Below are 23,090 nucleotides of genomic sequence, written 5' to 3' on the forward strand. Positions count from 1 at the left end.
ATCAGCTTGTTTAAAAAAAAGTTGGTTTGTTGTGTTTTACGACTTCCTCCTCCAAACCACCAGCACTACCAGGAACATTTGAACCTTCCGATATGAACCCTACCCTGGACTCTTTTAGTCTCTGTGTCACAGCAGGTACAGAGCCTCACACAATGAACAATGAGCTAGCGGCCATTTCCGTTTAAGGAACATTTCCCCCTTTATAGTCACTGACATGCATGCGATGGAGCACAATGCTGCCTGTGTTAAATATGCGTGTCGAGTGCTGTAGCAGTTCATTATGAGGTAATGCCCAGCAGCGAATGCCATCTCTCAGTCAATGACTTCCACACACACACACACACACACACACACAAGCGGTGTTTCTGGTTGCCAGTCTGGGCTTAGAAAGATAAAGAGAAAACCTACTGTTATCTTTAATTTGTCACAGCTCTGGTAAATTGCTTTAATAGTGCCCTCGCTGGATCTTAATGGCACAACCAGTGCTGATTTGTAACGACCTTGTCAAGTTGTCAGGCATAAAGCATCGCTCCGATCGGTAGCTCAGATGGGGGGAGGTCTCCAAACTGTGAAAATGTCTTATAATACAAGGGCACCACGGGAAATGATGCCTAACCTAAAAGCCAGCCTGCAGCTTTATGAAAGATATGATAATGATACGCAGTAAGATGTTCTGCGTTAAATCAACTCTTACAGAGTAAATATGGTTCAGATTGGACACGTATGTACTCCGTTAGTGTTGAAATAACACTGGACATTCTATTATTTATATAGGTATATGAGTACAGGGCTCATTTTGAGTCTGCCACTAAACCATATCATATGTATATGTGTGTGTTTTAGAGACAGAAAGAGAGTTCCATATACTACACATAAGTTGAGACTATCATTTTTTTACCTACAATATGCCATGAAACCCCACAAAAAATAAAATGTCTCAATGAGAAAAAAAACTGCTACAGCAACTTGTGTTAGCTGAGCATTAACATTGCGATGTCATGTCAGCCACTCGCCTGACTGGACATTTTTCCTCTAAAAAACGGCAATTTGCTGAAGTGAAAATAAAAAGGAGAGAGAGAGAGAGAGAGCAATAGAGACAGAGAGTGAGAGAGAGAAAGAGAGAGCAAGAGAGACAGAGACAGATAGACAGGGAGGGAGAGAGAGAGAGAGATTTTCAAGGTCTCGGAACCATTTAGGCAATTATTCTCCTTAAGTGAGCAAATCTGCCCCTTGACTGAGCTTCTTTTTCATGAGAATTTACACCAAGCCCAGTTCCCTAAGGACTGTGGCTGAGCATATCAGGACACACCTGAGAATCAGAACTCTTCATTTGAACACAGCTCATGTAAGGACTATAATTTATTCCTGTTATGCGCGGTGCAACGGCAGAGCAACAAGGATAATAAATTTACAAAGGAAAATTGCACACACAAAAAAAACCACAGTAATGTCAGGGATCCGGTACTAAAACTAAAGCTTCAGTGGTTATGAAACACACTTGAAACACACTACTGTTACACCCACTGTAATTATATTGGAGCACAGGGCAAGAATACAAAGCACTGCATAAACAATGGTTTCAACTTCTAAATGAGGCCACAAATGGGCAATTGCACACCAGAGAATAATTTGGTCTTAAGCAATTGCAGCATAGACTGAAACATTGCAGTGTGCAAAACAGTGCTTATCTCATTGTTTCACTGATGTAAAAAATAAAAAATCGGCACTGTTTCCTGTACACGAGAAGGGTCACTTCAACAGGTATTTCTTAAGCTGCCTTTCCCTGCCTGTTAATGAGAGCCATCTGACCAGTCACAATCCCACCAAAATAAGCCAGGCATCGATCAAGAGACAAGCCCTGGCCTGAAGCGAAGTCAAAATGTCTGAATTCCCACAAACTGCATCGCAGTTTTCCTTTTGATTAACCACGCACATCGATTTCGGGCAACGCACAAAGCACCACGCGCCGATGCTTGGGAAATAAATCAACTCGCTCGCTGCTGCTATTCCCAGTCCACAGCAATAATGAGTATCAGTGAGATAAGACATTATTGTCTATTCATGCACGCCGGGACACAGGCATTGATTGCAGATTAAGGGAACATGAAAGATTTCATCCCAGGGCTGCTCACGCTGAAACTCCACAAAATCTTCTCTTTTTTGGCTGGACCGCAACAGCGGGGCCAGCCCTACAAACGCAAATGTCTGTGACTGAGTGACTGAGTGACTGAGTGATGAAGTTACACCATTGGTCGGCCGGATGAAGTGTGTTAGGTCCAGCCATATACTAGGTTTTGACCTGGTCTTGTTTTTTTAAGCACGTAATTACTGTTGCAATAAGCTGTTACTGTGATTAGATGATAGCTGGTATGTAAGATCACCTCCACATAACATCACATCTGACATTCATTCTTTTTATTTTAGTCATGTGACACATCGTGGCATCATTAAATCTGCGCACCATTAGGCCCTACCATGTGAGCGAATGGGTTAAATGAACCAGCAGAAGACATCGAGGGACACTAATTTTGGGAGGCAGACATTTCCATGCAAGTCAATACATTGCTCTCCAGTGCAATTTCTCCACCAAGTAAATATATTATACATATTGAAAGTGTATTATTGCCATAATGCATAGTGCATTAAAAAAAATAAAACAGAGTTTAAGACAAATAACAACCTGTAGACGGTATAGTGAAGTTGATTTCAGTTAGTTTATTAATTCTTAATGAAAGACAATACACATCATCAGCGATGGATGCCATAATGATGATGGTACACAGCCATTCTTTTGTACAACAATTAATAATGTAATAATAACATTGTTATTACTACATGTACATCCATTTATAATGTATTAATAACATTGTTATTAACACATCATTCACTGACATTTAAATACTGTCAACAGTTGATATATTTTGCATGTATTTATAGTATTGCAAGTGTATTGATAGTATGTAAATATGATGTGACTTACTGCCAAATAAATCATATTTACTTCAAATAATAACCGGAATTACTTGCAATGCCACCTGAAACTACAGCTAACTCCAGCTACCATTTCTATTTTGAATCAGGTGAGAAGGAGGTCTGATCATGCAGTGAGTCAAATACAAGGGACCAATCAAGACTCAATCAAGACAACTGCACATTCCAAACCCATACACTCTCACAAACACACACAGGCACATACCTTACAAACAGGCGTATACCATATCAACCTGTAGAGACTACAGCATGTCGCCTTCATTCAGCAAACTTCCTGGTTGAATTCCCAAACTGGTCCTCTGTATGTGACCATTTGATCAACACCCCCCCCCCCCCCCCAGCCACCCCTACCCCCAACCCCAGCTGCTGAACACACACACACACACACACACACACATAAACACATACATAAAGACACAAAGAATGGAGTTTTCAGTTCAGAATCTCAATTGAACTCCAAGGTTAAATGGGGCCTAAATTGAAATTGAAACCATACAATAAAAAAACTAGCTAAAAGTTTTGGGCAGATATGAGGGGAAAGTACTTAGCATTGGTACAGTATAAGCAGGATTACCATAGGGGTAAAGAGATGGGGTGCTCACCCCAAAGACCTCCTTTTCGAGGCCTTATGAATAAATGCATTGAAAAGCCAGAGCCGCGGTATTTAAACTGTGGACTACACTGGCACTGGCTCATTAAAACCAACAGCAGCACACACTCCATTATCATGGAAAGCGTGCCGCTAAGCTCTCTCAGAGCAAAAGTGTCACACGCTCAAGGCCGCGGTTCAATCCAGTGATCGTGTCAGAGGTTTTTTTTCTCGCTAAAATACCGTCAATTGGGACCCGGCCTTGACACCGAGGCCGGGACACACATTAAGCAAACGGGACAGAAGCCTACCGCTGCCCGCTCGGGAGCTTCGGAGGGAGACACGGAGCTGTGCAGGTTACATCACACCTTCCGCGCTCAGAACCCCTCTCTTTCCCGCTCGCCCGACACGAGGCGACACAAGTTCCGCCAGCGAAGTGCCCCTCGCAATCATTCTTTTAGCCGGACCCTGCAGCTGAATGGCACGTCTGCTAAATTCACTCCGGTGCTTTATGAATACAGTCGCCCCGGTCTATAAATAAAGAACATAATCCCGCATTGTAACAAAGAGCCACTCCTGCACTTTGCCTTCATAAATATTTCAAATGAACAACACTGGACCTCTCTGCTGGAAAAATATGATGGTAGTAATTCCTCAGATTTCAGACAGATGTCATTGGACTAATGTATGAATCCCTAAACAGAAGAAAATGAAAGGGAGATTTTTTTTATATGAAAGGTGAGACATAATAGGTTTTAGTGTTGCATAAAGGACAAATCTAACAAGGACATCACGGCCGCACCAGACTAAACCTTTGTGCTGGCATTTTTTTTTTTTTTGGCTTCATTAAATCTGCTCCTGTGACAGGGATTTTTCATATCCGGACAGGGAGACTACAATGAGAACTGGATCGAGAGTCTGCGGGTGTCTCACATTTGCTTCCATTCGGTCTGCCTCAGCTTCCACCCATCCACTTGAGAGTGGCATCGGAGACAAGAATGACACAGAGAGGAATAAGGGAGAAAGATGGAGACAGAAAGATGCTGGGGGGGACAGAGAGACAGAAGGTGAGCCACAGAGAGAGAGAGAGAGAGAGAGAGAGAGCAATAGAGACAGAGTGAGAGAGTCTGAGACAGATAGACAGAGAGAGAGAGAGAGAGAGAGAGAGAGAGATGGTAGGAGAGAGCAAAAGGGACAGAATGTGAGAGTGAACGTGAAAGAGAGGGGGAATGAAAGAGAAAGCATTACATTATCTTCCTCTGCCCTCCACATCTCTATAAGGACTTATTTCACCACACATTGTCTGCTGTATTATTAAGTATGAGGGAAACATACATACGGCAGCATAGCACAGTATTCTTCATTCCCTATTCACTGGGCCTTATTCTCAAGGCCAGAAGGCAGTAGGTAGTGGCAGTGCCCAGTGTAATCTGAGGAATATGTTTATGCAATTTGCATTTTTCTAACTGGGAATTCAAAACATGCACCTAACAGAGCATCTCCTATTGACGGACATCTAGGTATATACAGCATATACAGTATATATATATATGAGGATTGCTTCTATCACCTTGTTGAATCCAAGGCACAAAAATTCAGGCTGTTCCAGAGGAAAAAGGGGGTCTTACCTGGTACTAGATAGGTATAACTAATAAAGTGCCCACTGAGTGTCTGTAACATATATGAAATACTGTTCTTTAGATATTCGTATTCTATACCTTAAGTTCTATTGTGAGTGAGGATACCCGCCAAGTAAATACATAAATAATAACAATACAATACAAACACGCTCAAGTGATCAACACTGACAATGTTTAGCTTTACAGAGCCGATTTATATAATATTATTTATAACTCTGTGGCCGCAGAATCTAATTAAGAATGTAAGAGCATCACTCAGCCAAGCACATCCTGTTTTCTAATCCAAAAAAAAAGCAATCAAGGTTCAATTCAACGGTAATTGGCATGAGAGACTTAAATGTATGGTCAATACTGAGATTTGCCAGAAGAAATCGGTGACAAACACCGTAGCAGAGGGAGGAAGTGAGCAGCATTTGCATACAGGCTACCACAGCCATAGGCCTCGCCTGTTCCCTCAAGTCATGACTGCTTCACCCAAGTAGACTCTCCAGCTGAGATACCGGCAGTGATGGCAAGGTCTGTTCCAATTCCTTCCCCCAACCATCTTCGCCCAATGGAATGCCTGCAGGCATTAAATTATCTTAGTCAACATTCATTATTCATAATAAGGTGAGGGAGACATGGACAGTAATCCCAGTGGCGGGAGGGAAACTGGGGGGGGGGGGGTCCGCCCCTTTCCCCAACTTTGGGAAAACATGAAACACACCCTGTCCCCAATATTATCCTGTTGTATTGGGTGGTACTGTTAAAGTACACCCCCCACCCCCCACCTTGCCCAAAAAAAAGAAACCGAAAGAAAATTTCTTGTCCCCCCAAAATTGAAAAGAGATCCTTCAAGTGAGGTTGCTCAGAATCACATGTACCTAATGTTAATCAAGGGAAACTAATCCATAAGCAGTTCAGCTGGCAGCCTTCTAATACTGCACCTGCAGCCAATACTTACAGTAAAAGTACAGTAACTATGGGTGGTGAAGCACAATTATACACAGCAGACCATAAATTCATTCTTAATGTAAAAGATTATACAACACTTTTTACTGTATTTTTTACAGAGCTCCTGCATCAAATGTTACTCCTTCCCAAAACTGTACCGCTATTCAAAATGTATCAACACTTGGTTACATATTTTAAGTTAAGAGGTTCACGCTGTCAGAAATTTTCCAAAAACATACAAAGTGCAAAAGAATGAATCAGCTTACTGTGGCGGTACGCCTACACTGTAGTCCACATAAAAAGCCTCCAATACATTTTCCGGCAATTTTTTTGTAAGGCTTAAGTCAATAAAACTGTCCACCCACAGTAAACAAGTAAAAAAAAAATAATAAAAAACAAACAGCTAATTGTTTTCTGGTATAAAAACTTTATCCGGTTTGTCACTTTTATCTTTCAGCATCTACAAGCCTGCGTTCCTTGGGTAAGAGAAAGACATCAACCAGCGCGACTGTCACAGCGAAACAGCAGTACGTCTCTGAAGAAAGAGACGATAAACAAGAGGTTTTAATCTGTCACCAAACAAAAGAATCTGTCACCATTAAAAACCAACAGCACAGCATCTGCCAAGGCAAACTGTTCCCTCGAGCACCGCAAATACGTCCCCCCTTCCAGTTGGGCACACACAGCCACGCAGTAAACAAGTTTCTGAAGCTGGCTAGCGGTCCACAGCCACGCAGTAAACAAGTTCTGAAGCTGGCTTGCTGTCCAGACTTTGGCTCCACTTCCTGCCAAGCGAGGAAACTTGCTTGAATAAACCAATTGTAGCCATTTGTTACTGCACTTGCCTCTTCATATTCTGAGGCACTAATGCATGAGAAGACCCCACAACACCAAGTGATGCATACACAAGCTGTGAGAGAGCGAGAATCTTGCAGACCTATGCAGCTTGGTACCACAGTTAGCTGGTGTATATCTGTGTGTGAGCTCGCACAGACCAGGATATACAGTTTAATAGTTAGAATATGCCATGTTTTGAGAGGATAACCTTACTTGTTTCTTGCCTTTTCATTTCACAGATCTTGCCATTTGGGAAGATCTGCCATCTATTCACAGAAAAATAACCGTAGCTTTGAATTTAACATTGCGTTTTGGGCATGTAGCGTACACTCTTATCCAGTGCTGCTAGCACAGCATGCATTTTTTACATGCAATTCGCTTATGCTGTCGAATATTTTCATTCAGCAATTCAGATACCAGCTGGGAATCAAACCCATAACCTTTGTTAAGAGCTCAGCTCCCTAACCATTATACTAGCCTACACTTTGGCCAACTGAAAGGACACAGTGAATGGCATTTTTGAGCATGAAAGTCATTTTTAATAACTCTTCCAAGCCATTGAAAATGTTTTTCCATACACCCAAAGGACTGCTCATTGCTTTACAGTTTAACTTTGTTTTACAATAACTTCACATCAACTGTTCAAATACGCACATTTCAATCATAACGTGAAATTATTGTCTCATTGCTGGAAATGTTAGGTGCTGTATTCAATGCAAAGATGTATTTTTCCATCATGAAGAAGCACTTTTTCAAAAGTCTATACACTGAAGGCCATTGCAGTCATACAGAAAGCAACACTTTTTGCCATTTTCAGTCAGCTAAGAAGAGGCCCCATTAAGTCTGGTATGCAATTGCGCATGAAACATACTTATTATTTATGAAATGCTGAATGGAAAAAATCATTTATGGACTGTTTTAAAATATTAAGTTAATTGATTACAGGTTCCACATTTAGTGCTTTACAAATGTTTGTTTCAATTAAATTTAAGTGGTTCTGACATTTGATTCACATAAATTGACCTAAATGGCTTTTAATTACGTCCTTATAATATCTTGATGCACTTTCACAAATGTGCAACTTTTAATTCCGCAAATGTGGAATTTGAAGGACAAGCCTCTTGAATGTATATTAGATGTACAAAGAATAGCCAACGTCAACTCAAAGGCCCCTACAAGGTCGATCAACAAAAGGCTCGGTACGTGAAGCCAAATACTTTTCCCTTGATTATATTTTCTCATAGAAACACACTGGATGCCTTCAGCATAAACAGTAACTCTTGTCTGGGTTCACAATTTCCCATAGCAACACTCAATGTTTCTTCCTTGAAGCATTCTCGTCTCATTTGTCCTTGCGGAAGGTTTTAGAGTGGCCGTCTCTGTCTCTCTCCATATTAAAGGCCTATCCATATTGAAACCTGCTGAGCTCCCCCACCCCATCCCCCCCTCTCCTCCACTTCCATTGTTAGCATAACGCGATTAGCCCATCCCTACCTCTGTATCCGGCAACCTGAGCAGCTGAAGAACACTTGAATCGGCATCCCTCCCCCGCCGCGTCGCTCCCCCGGGCCCCCCACCCTCGGTCTCCGCTCCTGTCAGACGGGGGCCGGCCTTGTGCCGCTTCAGCCTCAAGGAGACCCCCTTTATCTCCGCGCCCGGTTTCGGAGAAGATGCTTATTTAATCCGCGCGCCGGCAGCTCGCTGAGCCGCGCCGCATATTACCTTCCCCTGCAGCTCTCCGACGCGACTGCGCTTCGCAAGCCGCTCGCGCGACGCTAGTTTTAAAGGTTTCATCGTCGTGGTTACAGTCGGAATGTGGGCAGTGTCGCGCAGGGTACAATTTTCTTTAGGGGGGACACGTGACATCCAGCTTGACATCCTAATTGAGGAAGTTTCTTTTCTCAGGCAAGGTATAAGGAAGCTGGCTTATACTTAAAACCCACTTACTCTGGAAAGCTGGAGTTGTCCCTGAAATATTGTAACGACGCACGCAGTTGACTATCGGATGAATATTTCATGGTTTATAATCCAGCTCGTGCCTGTAATGGCACATTAAAAGGACATTCGGGGCACAAGTGTTGCTAATGGAAGGTGCATACAGTTTGGAAGACATCAGCCGCTGAACAGCTACGATGAGAAAGCATTTGGGATAGTCAATTTTCCCTTCCAGTTTAATCTGGTGATCCGGATGCCCTCCCCTTATTCTGCTTTTAACAGAAACGAACGCAGACACCCAGGCTATTAAAACAGAAACAACCTCTGACATCGACCTGCGAGACAAACTTACAGGGAAGTTGTTTTGACAACGGCCAATGCGCTGACTGTGAGGAATCGGCCCCTGCCCCCCCCCCCCCCCCCATACCTACCGCACACGCAAAAGAGACGGAATAAAGACGAGAAAATATACCCGTCCCAATCAATCTGGACTGAGCCGGGAGATTCGATCGATAGGCGCTTATTTCACCGGGCACTTACAAGCATCTGTCTGTCTCAGTGCTACGCACTGCCCAGGTAGCGAATGCGTACGCGATCGTCAGCGCATTTTCAAGTTAATTATTAATAGAATGATGTTCCTTCATCCAATCATCAAGTCTAAGGGTGGCGTGATGGTCTAGGATCTATGCATAGGACAAATCCCTGGTGTGGGGCTGTTGTACGCTTGAGCAGTTCACTTGCATTGATGGATAATATACCAAATTCAAGCTGTAATTCACCGCGATAGTCACCCCCAAAACGATAAAAAGGAACTGCAGGTAAATAGAATCCACTTCTCGTAGATCACGCAGAGCTACCGAGCGGCTCTTCCATTAAGCCACTTGTGCCATTTATTTCTTTAATGTGACCTGCCGCTGAACCCAGAACACACCTTTGCTGGGGTACAGGTGAGTGATATTGTCACTAAGGGAGAGAGGTTCCTCTGCCTGATCACTCAGCAGATTCTTGTAGCCAATTGGATGCCCCGTGATTTGTCTGCACCAGCTGCTTCACCTGCACAGGCCCTTGCAGAAGATTTTGCAGCAGCTGCCCTGGCAGGCAACAGTGTGATACATATACGTAGCTGACTTGGGGATACACACCCCAGTGTCCACGCTCCCAACTGACTGAGGACATGGGCCAATTAAACACACATGCTCAGACACCACAGTCCGGCACTGTAAAAACCGGTTCAGAAAGAGATAGGGCATCCTATGTGTGATCTCATCGCATCGGCTACAAACTCCCTCTTTGTTCGCTCCATCCTGCATTCAGGACCCTGGGAGGAGAGCGGCAGTGTTTTGGGGGGAATCACTTCTTCACAAACACCACTATTCATTAACTCTGTGTGGGGAAGGTTTGGTGAAACAAGTCCTCATTGAGACGAGGAGGGGGGTGAAGATAAGCTACCGCTCACTCAATCCCTCTCTCTTTACCTCCATCTTTCTCTTTAACTCTCTCATTCTCTCTCTCTCTCTCTCTCTCTTTCCCTGTTCCTGAGAGAGCTATTTTTGCTTCGTTTCCCAGGGAATGGTGCGCGTCCATTGTGGCTGCTCCGAAACACTGACCTACTTCGTTAAGACCCGACCTCATTAGCCGGGGAGAGGTGCGGGGAGTCACTTTATCGAGAGCGCTGGGGTAAGAGAGAGCTAATCATCTGAGAATAATCGCACAGTTTAGGGGTACCGCACCAAGAAGAAACTTAGATGCAGCCGGCGAGGATCCGACCCGCTCTCTCGTCCACAGGGTCCCAATTCAGCACGGGCGGGGGCCGGGTCGTCAACGGAGACAGCCGAAATCTCGCAGGTCCCTGAGGACTGCTCACTCGCCCTGCATGTCAAAACTGGCCGCTCGTCCCCACGGCGCCAAAGAGGAACAACGAACCGAGAGAGCCACGCCGTTCTCCTGCTTCCTCAGTGGGCAAAACGCCATTTTATTTTCTGTTACAAATCACAAGTCGGGAGATGTCGAGCACCAAAGGCATTCTGGGAACTTCTGTATGAGGCACAATGGACCTGTAGTGCAAGGGAAACGGACAGGAACAAGGCTCACTGAGGCTAATAAAGCTCTGCCAGCCCATGCCTGGGCCCTGACCAGCAGAGATTTACGACCAGAACTTTTAAATGACTAACTGCAGTCGGTGAACCAGTGCATCACTTTTTTTCATGAATCACATTTAAGAAAATCTATTTCTCTCTTCTAGATAATGCAATGCCCACTAAAATGCTAGAAAGTCTGTTCAAAGTAAGACGCAGCGTGGAGACAAAGTGGACGTTTGTCCTGCCACCCACTTGTTAATACCCCTGAAAACGTTTCCTGTTTGCTCTCGCTGCACTGCGCACAACAAGAGCGTGGTTTCTCCGTCTGACTTAAGATCTGGCTCGCTGCCATCCTCGGACATCTGTACATCCACCCGAATTACGCATTCCTCCCCTTAATGGACAGTGGAAGTTATGAATGTCCGAAAGGTCGGCAGTGTTCTGGCTTCTAGATGCTTTCATCCAGCCAGCCTCAAACTGATTAGACAAGACTGGAAATTCACTTGGCCATGTAGTGTCCCCTGTGAACCCGCTCAGAGCCAGCCAGAGGAAGATAGGCCCCCACAGCTGAGACTGGTTCCTCCAAAGGATTAATCCTGTGAGCCACCAAGGGAATTTCTCCATGCCACTGCCGCCTACTGCATGATTTATGGAGGCTTAGGCCAGGGTACAACTGTGAAGCGCATTGTGACAAATGCTTCGTCAAATCCGCTACACAGATGATTGATTGGCTGATTAATTTACTGATGCCGGGAAAATCACCAGACCATGTTTTCCACACTGATTCAGAGAACACTGCTGATTGGCTGGAAACAAACTTTTAGTCTTAGGCATTTAATACAATAGGCCATCTTTGTCACTTGACATACCCGCCAGCATCACAATGCCCTCGGTAGCCTGTAACCCATCCATACTACCCCAAAGACACACCTCGTCAGACTCAACCTTAATTCATTTGCCATGATGTTCCAACCACTGACTAAAGCGTTCCACTTCACATACTTTAAATTGCAACTTGTGTAATCTGCTATCAACCTACTTAGAGTGTAATGTGATGGCACAGATATTATAGTGTTTATCTGCATTCAATTATAAGGTCTCTCTACGGACCATTTATCACTATGGCGACTTCCCCATTCTATGTTTCCCCCTTGTCCTTGTCATGTCATTCTGGTAGCTACAGTACGTAAATCAGTGCGTCTAAAGATGTTTTGACAACAGAACATAATGTCCAAGATGTTAAGCACAGCTCTTTCTGTCCATCAAATTTATTGGTAACCGCATCACTGACAATGGTTATACCATCTTAATCGCCAGACCACTGCTGCAGGACCTTCATCAGTGGTAGTCTTAGTCCTTCTTTTGAAGATAACGTCAGGATATTTGTATGTTACAGTGGGCGAGATCAAAAACACCCAGACAAGATAGGGAAGGTTCCTTGCAGTACTAGCGTAGAGAAGTTTGCCTGCATCAGTAACGGCCAGTGATTTCCACAGCGGGAAGGGAACAGGCGATCCAGCCATTTTAATTAAACCTAAAGCAGTGATGCTGTTCTCTCGCTCTCCTTCCAATCTTTCAGAGAATCAGTCTCACAGACCTCACTACCACCCAGACTATGAACACAACTTGGCTAGAAACACTGGGGACAACCAGAATCAAATATCCTGCCAATATTCTTTTTCAGATTTATCTCCTCAACATGTTTACAAGACGTGGAAATGCCAGCTTCCCGGTGTAATATTTCCATTATCTCTAAGCAACTAGACATCAGTTAGAACGGAGACAAGGTATGCAGCTGGTAGACAGGGAGTCATATCTTGAATCGACACAGTGTCCTATCCTGAGATGAGATATAAAACACTTAATCAAATGTTACCTATGTTAGGTACAAATATCCTGCCTGAAGAATGCTTTGTAACAGTGCAGGAATGAGTACTAAAATTAGAAAAGAACCATGGGCTCTAGAGTGCTAGAAATGAGCACAAATTGGTGTATATAGTGTGTTTTAACTGTCAGACACTAACCAATTATCTTAGAGGCCTAATAACCAGTATTGATGTAAAAATACAATGTGATTGTCAACTACTATAGAAGACAATGGAGGTATAGACGTATAACAGGTAGAACACATGCAGTCCTCCATGCCAATCAGCTTCTGTGGCACAAAGTGACAGAGCAGGTGAGTAATGATGGTCTCTCTGCATGTTAACCGCCTTCACTATGGCCCTGTCTCTATGACGAGACAGCGCATGCTAAGTCTCAGTTTGGTACCTTCATTTAACACAGAACACATTGATCGGTGAAATGAAAATAAATGAAAGAACAGAAGTTTTTTTTCTTTTTTGCGTCATTACAATTATAGTTATAATTATAACAGTCATATTTAAATAGTGTAAGAATTCATTGTTAAAATATCTAGGGGGGAAAGTCCTCCAAGAAAAGTTCTAAGCTAAATGTGCTAAGCGCACACCAAGTTATTGGCCCTTAGGGTCTGCTAGACTGGTTAGTTTACTGGGCCAACCAAACACTTTCACTGGGTTTCACTGTGTCATCGAATTTCCCAGGTTACACTTTAAAGAGTATTCTCTGCCTGTATTCGCTCGCCATGTTCTGTGGCACAGCAGAACTTAGCCATTGCCTTGCATAGCAGAGCGGAGCGGAGGGTTGCGTGACTAGCTTGACTACTCTTCAAGAGCTCTAATCACCAACATCCCAGACCATCCAAGGCCAGACCAGCTTAGGTCACCGTGACAATAGCTGGCTGTCACTTGGGAACGGCAAAACCTCTGCTCATGCTGATAACATATTCCTGTTCTTATTTACGTCCCATTTTCTGGACAGAGGCTGCTTCATGGCCAGGTGGCACCATGTACCCTTTGGGCATACGTAGCGAAAAGAATTCTTGAATGTTGTGCAATAATTCTCCCGTGATATATAGAAGATGGGCGCATTATTATTCTTGGCCATCGCTGCAATCACAAAAATATATTTGTATCAGTGATCTGGACTGCCTCCTGTGCATTGACAGTGCCTACGGAGTCTGCCACTGAGTGGCATGCTGATAAACCAGGCTAAACACGCAATTCCAGTTCAGGATCATTTTAACAACATTTGGAGAATTTACCAAAGCATTAATGTTTTTTTTACTGCTGTACAATAAACTGATGGATTTTCAGAGACCACTCGAGCCAAGAAACCGCGCTCAATAAGCCACCACATCAGCGGGCCTGGTTCTTGATTACACATATATTCCAGGAAGGAATCTAGCACTAGATTTGAATTTGCACAGGGTAATGCAATCAGGAGCGAAGCGGCAATCAAAAATTTGCATGCCATAATTTTTCTGGGTTAGTCAGCGCCCTTGCCGCGTGACCGGGGGGGGGGGGGGCTGAAAAATCCAGCGGAGGCAAGGGGGGGGTGTGGCATTTTAGGATCAACAAACATTCTTCATGTCTGATCGGCCCCTAAGCTGGGATAGACTTCGCGGGTCTACACATTGCCGGTGGCTCAGATGAGCCTTATCCGTTCCATCTAAAGCACTCGGATTGAGAAAGAAGCCGCATAGCCGCTAAACAATTGTTATTAATAGGCGCGGTTTTTCTGCCCCGCGGATAAGGACTTTACACAAAATGAGTTTCTCTGCAGGGAAAACCGAGACGGCAGCTGGGTATCTGCATGTAAAGCAGACGCTGTTTGTGAAATGCACGCGTTTTCTTGTTCTCGTTGTTAATGAAATTATGAAATGCATTTATCCAATAACACAGAGATTGTGGATGTGAACAATTAAGAAAACAAATGGCTCACGCTACCGAAACATGAATTTTACTACGTTAATAAAAATGAATCATTCCGCCAAAGGAAATGATTCTGCTTACAGTGTCATCAGCTGTTTTGGTCGGTTTTTGTTCAGTCCAATTACCTCAGTTTTAGTTCTCCGACAGCTCTACAGTAAAATCTTTAGGATACACTTGCAGTCTGCAACCACAGCTGCTGTTTATACAAATGTCAGATCAAGATATGATTGAGCTAATTAAATAATTAAGAGCAGATGTTGGCACAAAATCCCGAAAACAGATCGGCCCTTGTTGTGCACCTCTGGTGTACTGCGTGCAGTAACAGTGCTAGGAAAAGCAGCATCCTTCAATGACTGAATAAATGGACTGAGAGAATACACTTTTCCATAAATGCAGACAGTGGGCAGAAGCTATTCAGTTCAGAAAGCAATCCCACGGCTAACACAAGATAGGCTTCCCTGAGTACCAGCTGAGTCAATTGCAAGAGTTTTATGACTAAGACCCTGCGCTTTTGTGGACAGATTTTAAGAACTACATTCCAGCGACGTGATGCCTTCTCAAGACGCCACCTGTTCAGCACCTATTACCCATCATCCAGTTGCAGAACCTAAACCATATACATTTATCACTTAATGACTGCTAACAAAACAACTGCACACTGATTCACAAAAGCACCACTAACGGCTACCACTAATCCCTGCCTGTCTTTATTAAACCATATTCAGGATAGGCTGTCACTGACATGTGAAAGTTTACCAGTAGCAGATGGCAAGTGCCTGACTTGGTTAATGGTTTCAGGTTATTAAGTCAAATCCATTTAATTCAACAATAATTGGTTCACTCTTCATAGTCTATCTTTATATGAACCTCAACTTAATCTCATGAAGGTCGTTTACCTTGCTATGTACTCGGTGAGAGAAGCAACAGAGACAGATAGCTGATTTCATCAAGCTACAAAAAACAAAACTGTAAGAGTCCTAGTTATGGGCCCGTTTAAAATTTGTATTTAGAGTCGATGATTAAGCTCCAACTGCCACCAACTACTGCCAGCTCACATAAAAAAACAGATTATTAGACAGGCCATTTTACGACAGGGTTTTATGATTTGCAAGATCCTTCAGTACTGCACATTGACCTATCGTTTTACCTTAACTTTGAAAGAAATGGAGGTTGCATACTCAAGTTAACCATGGATTTCATTTTTTTAAATTACCACTAACAACGTCATTAACCAGCAGTACATAGCCTTACCAGGGTATGACAAAGGTTCTGTACACTTTGTATAATTACACTGTATTTAACAGTGACAACACCATATAATAAAAGTGAGCATTTTTAAATTATATATAAATGCCAGGAAAACTGAATGAAAGAAAGAAAATGTTCTCCAGCAAATTTATTTTGAAAATAATTGCGAATGTAAAATGTCAGGACTTGAATAACTAAGTGTGGCTTTTCTATTTTTAACACAGTACGTCACAGGTAATCGTCGCTGCTCGCATGTGCCCTGTGTGATTCATGAGGCACTCTTTTCAACTTTCGGCGCGCGCTGTTAGTCGCGCCTCGTCAAAACTGCGTGTGCGTTCCTTACCACCCTGCGCACGCGATTACCTCAGATAAGAACTTCTATCTAACGCACACGAGGATTCGCTCATTTCACACCCAAGTGTCCCCCAGATCTGAAACGTGGGGGAGGAGAAAACCGGGACAAAGTTGCGCAGCGAGACCCAGGAAGTGTTCCTGGCCTTGTGAATGGCTTGGATGCACCCGCACAATGGCACAGTCCTTTTCCCTGGCCTACCCTTCTTCTCAATGAGCCCCCCCTAAATTCCAGGCATTATTTCCCTGTTGCCAGGCAGAAGAATCCGCTAAATGTTAATAACGGTTCGCGACAAGAGCGGAGGCAGCGCACGCGTATAATGATTATGACGTTTCCCGTTATCACATGCGAAGGCTGAATAATATATGTGACAGTTAACTGGCTATACCAGGTAGTGATGGGTAAGACTCTATGATTAAATTCTAATTAAATTCTTTGACTACAATAGATGTTCATTGGAAGCGGTTCTAATATATCAGTTAGCTGTGCCTGTGTTTCCATCTGCATTCCATGCGCAATGTTAGAATTAAAACCTAATTTCAGCAATAAAGGCTGTTGGTTTTTAAACCAATCTAGAAACTCTGTATCTATTTGAAGGTACTTCCCCCTTGTAATGCTCTGACCACACTCAAAAAATGAATAATTGAAATTACTTAATAAAATTATGGACAGTAGTTGCACGCAATATTATTAAGTATATGCGACCTCAACAGATTAAGTATTTGTACAAGTAGGCCTACTGTGCGTAATTAGTTGAAACCACATATACTTAATAATATTGTGTACAACCACTGTCCATAATTTTATTAAGCAGGCTAAACAATCTATTTTTCAAGAGCAGCTAACAAAAAACCCAGGAAGAATTCCCTTTGCCAAAACCACCGTTTCTGTTCATCAGACAGTGAAAACAGGAAACTGTCCAATTCCACACCTTCATTCACTCAATGTTCCTTCATGGCAAATGTGAACAACTATTCTTTGCAGGACATAGGCCTGTAAAACAAGCCATTTTCAGAACAGACACTATCATAGACTCCAGCCAGGACACCTTAACTGTTGACTTCTCCATACAACACTCACCTTATCTGCATTTAGCCGAAGAGCTGAAAGGAAAATAGCTTTTATCCAGTACAAAATGCTCAGACTGAGTCAGCACCAAACATAATCACAGGGAGGACAAAATGAAGAATTCGGTGTAAGACTGTGAGAGAACTGTGTCTGTACATCCTAAATTTTATCTGCCATAAGCAGGAGTAAGGTAATTACAGTGATGGTCCAGTTTTATTACCACAGAAAGGACTGAGTCATACATCTTCTAAGTCAAAAAGGGCGCAAAAAAGACTTTGCAAGATTACTCATGAAGAAAGCTTCAGTGAGTTGGATGTAGCCTCTGTTAACCATTTCAGAATGCATTTGTTCTGTTACTGCCTTATTCATTTGTGCCCTGAGGTTGAAAATACAGATGACCCTTAAAAAGACTGGTTTCATTCTTTGGGTAAATTCCTTTATAGCCATCGCAAAGTCATGCTCATCTATATATCTGCACATATCTCACAATTTACTGCCATGTAAATATATATTTTGAAAATCCGTTGTAAGACATAGCATTATTGTTCAGACGTGCCAACCAATAATCTGAATAAGATCACAAATTATTCATGATCTACCATGGTCACTGAATAAAGTTATCCGACTCTGCCACCTGTTGCTTATGGAAAATGCTTACAATGTGTAAACGATTAAGTGATCCACAGTTTTAAACAATTTCATTATGAGCATTAGCAAAGTTATTATATTGCTGTGAGAAACAAACTCCTTGCAACCAAGGCAGGGGTTGAAAACTCAAGTTTAAACCCCTAGACCATGGAACTGCATTACAACTGGAACAGCTGTTCCTTATCTCACAGATTAGGAGAAGCTTTTCCACTTCTCTGGTCAAGGGGTTTAACTTGTGCTACGTTGGTTGCAAGAGCCCCATAAAATCTCTAGACACTGTCATTGATCCTCACTGATCTTTGTCAAATGTAATAAATGTTTTTTAACAATGTTAATTAGGAAGAGAGAATTTCCATATTGACAAAATTCTGTTCATTACAATATGAACTGCTATTATGTTGCATACATTTCCAACAAATGGAAGTTCAAAAGGTGAACTTTACACTCATGTCAGTGCACAGACACACATGCACAGACAGACACACGCTCACACACACACACACACACACACACACAAAGGCACACACATGTAAACAAACATACACACCCATGCAACCACTAGCTAATTTTCCATCCACTATTTTCTGATTTTACTGAAAATGCCTGCCTGGTGTCCTATCTCAGTACAAAATGGCACTTGGCATTTCTTTTCTCCATCTGTTAAACAGGAAAAAAATGTCATTGGCGTAACCTAAGGGAAATCACACTGCTCCTTTTCCATGGCACTGTGAAACAGTGCAAGCACTGTGCGGTTTCTCTGGCCCCCAATATAAGAATTTGAAGAAAAAAAAACAGTGCAGGAACCCTAGAACGACCCAAGGCCTTCAGACATCCTGGCAACCGCTTTTCTCAAATGACAAGACACATCTATGTTCTGCGCTGAGAACACCCGGCTCTCGCTCATAAGGCTGAATGAAGCTTAGGAACACTGGCCGATATTTCTTGGCTTGGGAGCTACTGTGGATCCTCAGCAGAGTCTGCTTCTTTGTCAAAGAGGCGAGCATCTGGTGCTGTATATATATTCCTGGCAGTTGCCAGGATGCGCAGTATTCCTTTCTGAGGGCGGCCACGTACAGTTCCCTCAGACAGGGTGTGTAATCCCGAAGTACGTCCCCAGGGTTGTACTTGGAAACAGTTCCAGTGACAAAAAAAGATCTCACTCTCACACAAGGGAGGTTGAACCTACCCTCTCCTCAACAATGACGGCTGCAGAAGCGTCCCACTGAGCCACCCGATCCGGGCCAGGCCCGAGATTATGCCTCGCAGGACATTGTTCTCGGGGATAAAGGGGGAGTCCTGCGGATGAAAGGGGGCAGCAGATGGCAAAGAGCCGGAGCACGGACTGCCAGCTGTCTCCTTCCATGTCTGCGTAAGCAGCGCGGCTTTTAGTGCCCTCGTCTGCTCGGGCCCCCAAATTCCGCAGTGGAGAACCACGGAACTCAATGCACACAAATGCGTAAACAAGCACGGACAGGCAGGCGCACAACACATGCAAACATATAGCTACAATAACACACACTCGCTCTCGCTTTCACTGTCTCTCCCTCTCTTACACACACGCGCGCACATGCATGCACACACACGCGCGCACACGCACACACACACAGACTGAAAGAGCAGGACCATGACCCTCTGGGGGGTACGCAATTCCTTTACTTACACACAATACCTGCAGGGTGCGATACTGGGGCCACCGCTACCAGCCAAAGCCAGCCTTGAATCGGTGTCTCTCCACAAAGCGCATTAGCTCGTGCCGCAATGGGTTCAAGATATAAACACGAGGCCTCCTTTTGTGATAAAGAATTATAATTTTTTTGGCACACTCTAAGTGACATCTACTGCCCTGCATATACATGCTTAAAATGGTCAACCATAACTTCTCAACTAGTAATCTCCGACTGGATGAACTGTAGTATTATTATCCTGCAATTTGCATGCAGATACAAAAAAGTGAAGAGTCACACGACTTAAAAATGTGTACATCCTTATATAGCTTACGTATCGCACCGAAGGTATAATTTATACGTCGACCTGTCCGGAATATATCAGACGTCAAAAATTAGTCTGCCGTGAATTTACGGAAACTGGCCAACAGGTTTCAGATAGTTAGGGTACAGGGTTTATGTATGCTTGAAATCACACCAGAGGGACCACAAAGCGAACTCGTGATTGAAAGGGACACACACCAAGAGACAAAAGAGGCGTGGTGTGTATTGCATGGGTTTGTCTTTTCAGCGCTCCGTGCCTACAATCTCATCATCCTCTCTCCCGGCAACATAATGCAATTTAACCTACAATAGCCTGCTGTTGGAATGCACCGATCAACATTTTCCCCAAACCCATTTTTAAATGTATGATTTCAAAGCCACAGCGAATTTCTCCACGTTGATTCCTTCGACAGTTCAGCAGCAGAATGTAATGCAGCCAATGTTGGCTTTGCTTTACGTGCATCATGGCTGTTACTACTGCTACTGATTATGTGTTGTATTGAGAATACCATGGAAAGTTTATTATTCGTTTTAAATCTATAAAATCCATTGTACACAGGGCGAGAATGTTTACAATAAATACATCTCAACTGCAAGTTAAAGTAGGCTGCGTCTGCTTGTAAGCGCTCTCAAGTCACGGGCAAAACCAAGACCTTTTAGTTTATGGAAACAATGAGGACAGTATTGTATAAACTAGCACCAAATCAGGGCATTCGCTCATCTTCAGTAACATACAGCATATCATAAAAGCATCACACCCATTGAAAGAAAAACGCCCCTTCATCCATCGCAACAATATACTTGAAGTTCTCTTATTCCATATTAACCTATATGCCACAGCATAATAATTATTCTAGCTGTAGCCTATATATGTCTAATCTAACGCAACAGTCTGGAAATCAGATAATGAAAACGAGATGAATTACATGGAATACGGAATTATTTAAGTGTTGTTACAATGCATGAATAGAAGCCTGCAACCACCTTTGTCTAAAATAGCTGCAAAATACAATAATTGCACCGTCGAACAGAAAAATCCTTTCTGACAGTGGCACATCGAAATATTATACAATTACTTTCACGTTGTATTATTGTCCGCATTCCCCGTAACTAGCGAAGAGCTCTTAGAGTAGTGAAAGGGGATAGGCTAAATTGGGATGTCAAACGAAACTGTTGTTATTTTTTTTACTGACCATTGTGCATACCGCAAATTATAATATGTCACAAGTTCAGCTTCAACAACATGAGTTAACTGAGACTGAAATTTTCTATAAGACTGTGCCAGTGGTCTTAAAATGAAATACACTGGCAGTTATTGTCCCACTGTTGTGTTACGGTAGATTAAAGATGACGTTTTGATAAACGTGCCCTGCATTCTAAACTTGCGTAAAGTGGTCATTTTCAAATGAATTCTAATGAATCCCCCAGACACACAGACACCAAAGTGCATCTTGTATTGCAGCACAGAAACGATAAATTCACCACCTGTTCCTTGCACAGATCGCATTTAAACACAATGCCGGAATATTCAAAGGAATGCTATTGACGTCTCCATAGCCTACCTGTTAAATACTTTCTTTATCCTTTGCAGGAGTGTGGGCGATGCCGTGATGGTCTCGGGAGGAATGGTCTCAATAGTAGTGACAACATGATTCTGGTGTTCGGGAATCATCATTGGAGTAAAATAAAACATCAGACACCAGGGCGCATTCTGCTCGAGCAGGAACGGAGGGGTCAGGATACTCCGCTTGGGGGGCTAGATCCGAATGCTCAGCTTCGCAGTCAACAGCCTCAGCACTCCATGGTTCACAGGTAGATGGGAGGAAAGTGATTCCTCCGAGAAGACGAAGACGATTCGGTTGCGGGTGGCCGTCCGCGTTCTCATGCACAGCGCACCTGTTCCCCGGGTGATCTTAGCAGGGATCTCCAGATCCTTCAACGTGCATTTTCTGAGCGTCTGCCCCGGACTGCCGTGATTGCTGGAAGGCGTTTCGGTTTTGCTGGCAGCTGCCTGGCGAATCCGACAGAGGGCGGTATTTCACGCAAGTCAGTCCGGTGCCCTATGCGAGGGGAATGGGGTGTAGGCTATATGCTGATGTCATCCTATTTCACAGGTTACAGTTCTCTCAACATCAAACAATCGATTGGAATGTTTAATCATTATTATTGTTTATTGTGCATCTTTATGTTAAAAAGTGGCGAATAAAACGAGCGGGGGGGGGCTAAGTTGAACTCAATTCTACAGATTTGGAAATCAGTATGATGATGTATATTTTCTTTGTAGTTTTCGAGGAGAAAGCTTAACTCTGATTATAAAAATAGGGATGACACAATGGTTGTGTTGTCCAGGAGTGAGGTTCCGGGGTCTTCATTGACAGCAGACACAAAAACTAACCTACATGTGCACATACATTTATTCAAAAGCACAGGCTTTCTTACGTATATTCAGTGAGGGAAGTGAATAAGGTTTTCCCAAACAATTAAACTTTTAAAACATTTTTTTTTACTCTGACACACTGTAAATGATGACAGGTATTTATTATTATTATTATTATTATTATTATTATTATTATTAACTCTTTAAGTAATAAATATTGCTGAGGAAGAGTAGCTTGAATGTTGAAAAAGTTGAAGATACATTTATTTTATATCTTTATTTCCTTTGCACATGAGCTCATAAATGTGATTCTCAAGTGCTGCTTTAGGGAAGTACCAAATTATGTACAAAATATACTTAAATATATGAAGCACTATACAATCATATAGCAGTTTATGTATTTTTTGGAGGGGGGAAGCTTATTGAAATTTAATTTTATGTTATACTCAAATTTTAATAAGTTAATCAAAATGGAATCGTAATCATCATCAGTCCTTTGAAATGACTTGTCTTAAGTTTGAAATGCAATCACGTTTCCTAATAGTACAGCAGTTGATATCACTGTTTGTATAAATCAACACGTGTTAACAAGTCTAATGACTGTTAACAATT

General features: G+C 42.9%; 1 protein-coding gene across 1 annotated transcript in view; it reads right to left on the reverse strand.

The window, feature by feature from the left end:
• Positions 1-22,105, reverse strand: part of slc35f1 (solute carrier family 35 member F1) — a 66,082-nt gene extending 43,977 nt beyond the window's left edge. Inside the window, exon 1 of the mRNA XM_064341248.1 lies at positions 21,664-22,105. Within this exon, the coding sequence (XP_064197318.1) occupies positions 21,664-21,794 (131 nt within the window). The 5' untranslated portion in view covers positions 21,795-22,105. The remainder of the gene's footprint in view (positions 1-21,663) is intronic.
• Positions 22,106-23,090: the final 985 nt, after the last annotated feature.

This window comes from Anguilla rostrata, chromosome 6 (genome assembly GCF_018555375.3).
Source record: "Anguilla rostrata isolate EN2019 chromosome 6, ASM1855537v3, whole genome shotgun sequence".
NCBI lineage: Eukaryota > Metazoa > Chordata > Actinopteri > Anguilliformes > Anguillidae > Anguilla > Anguilla rostrata.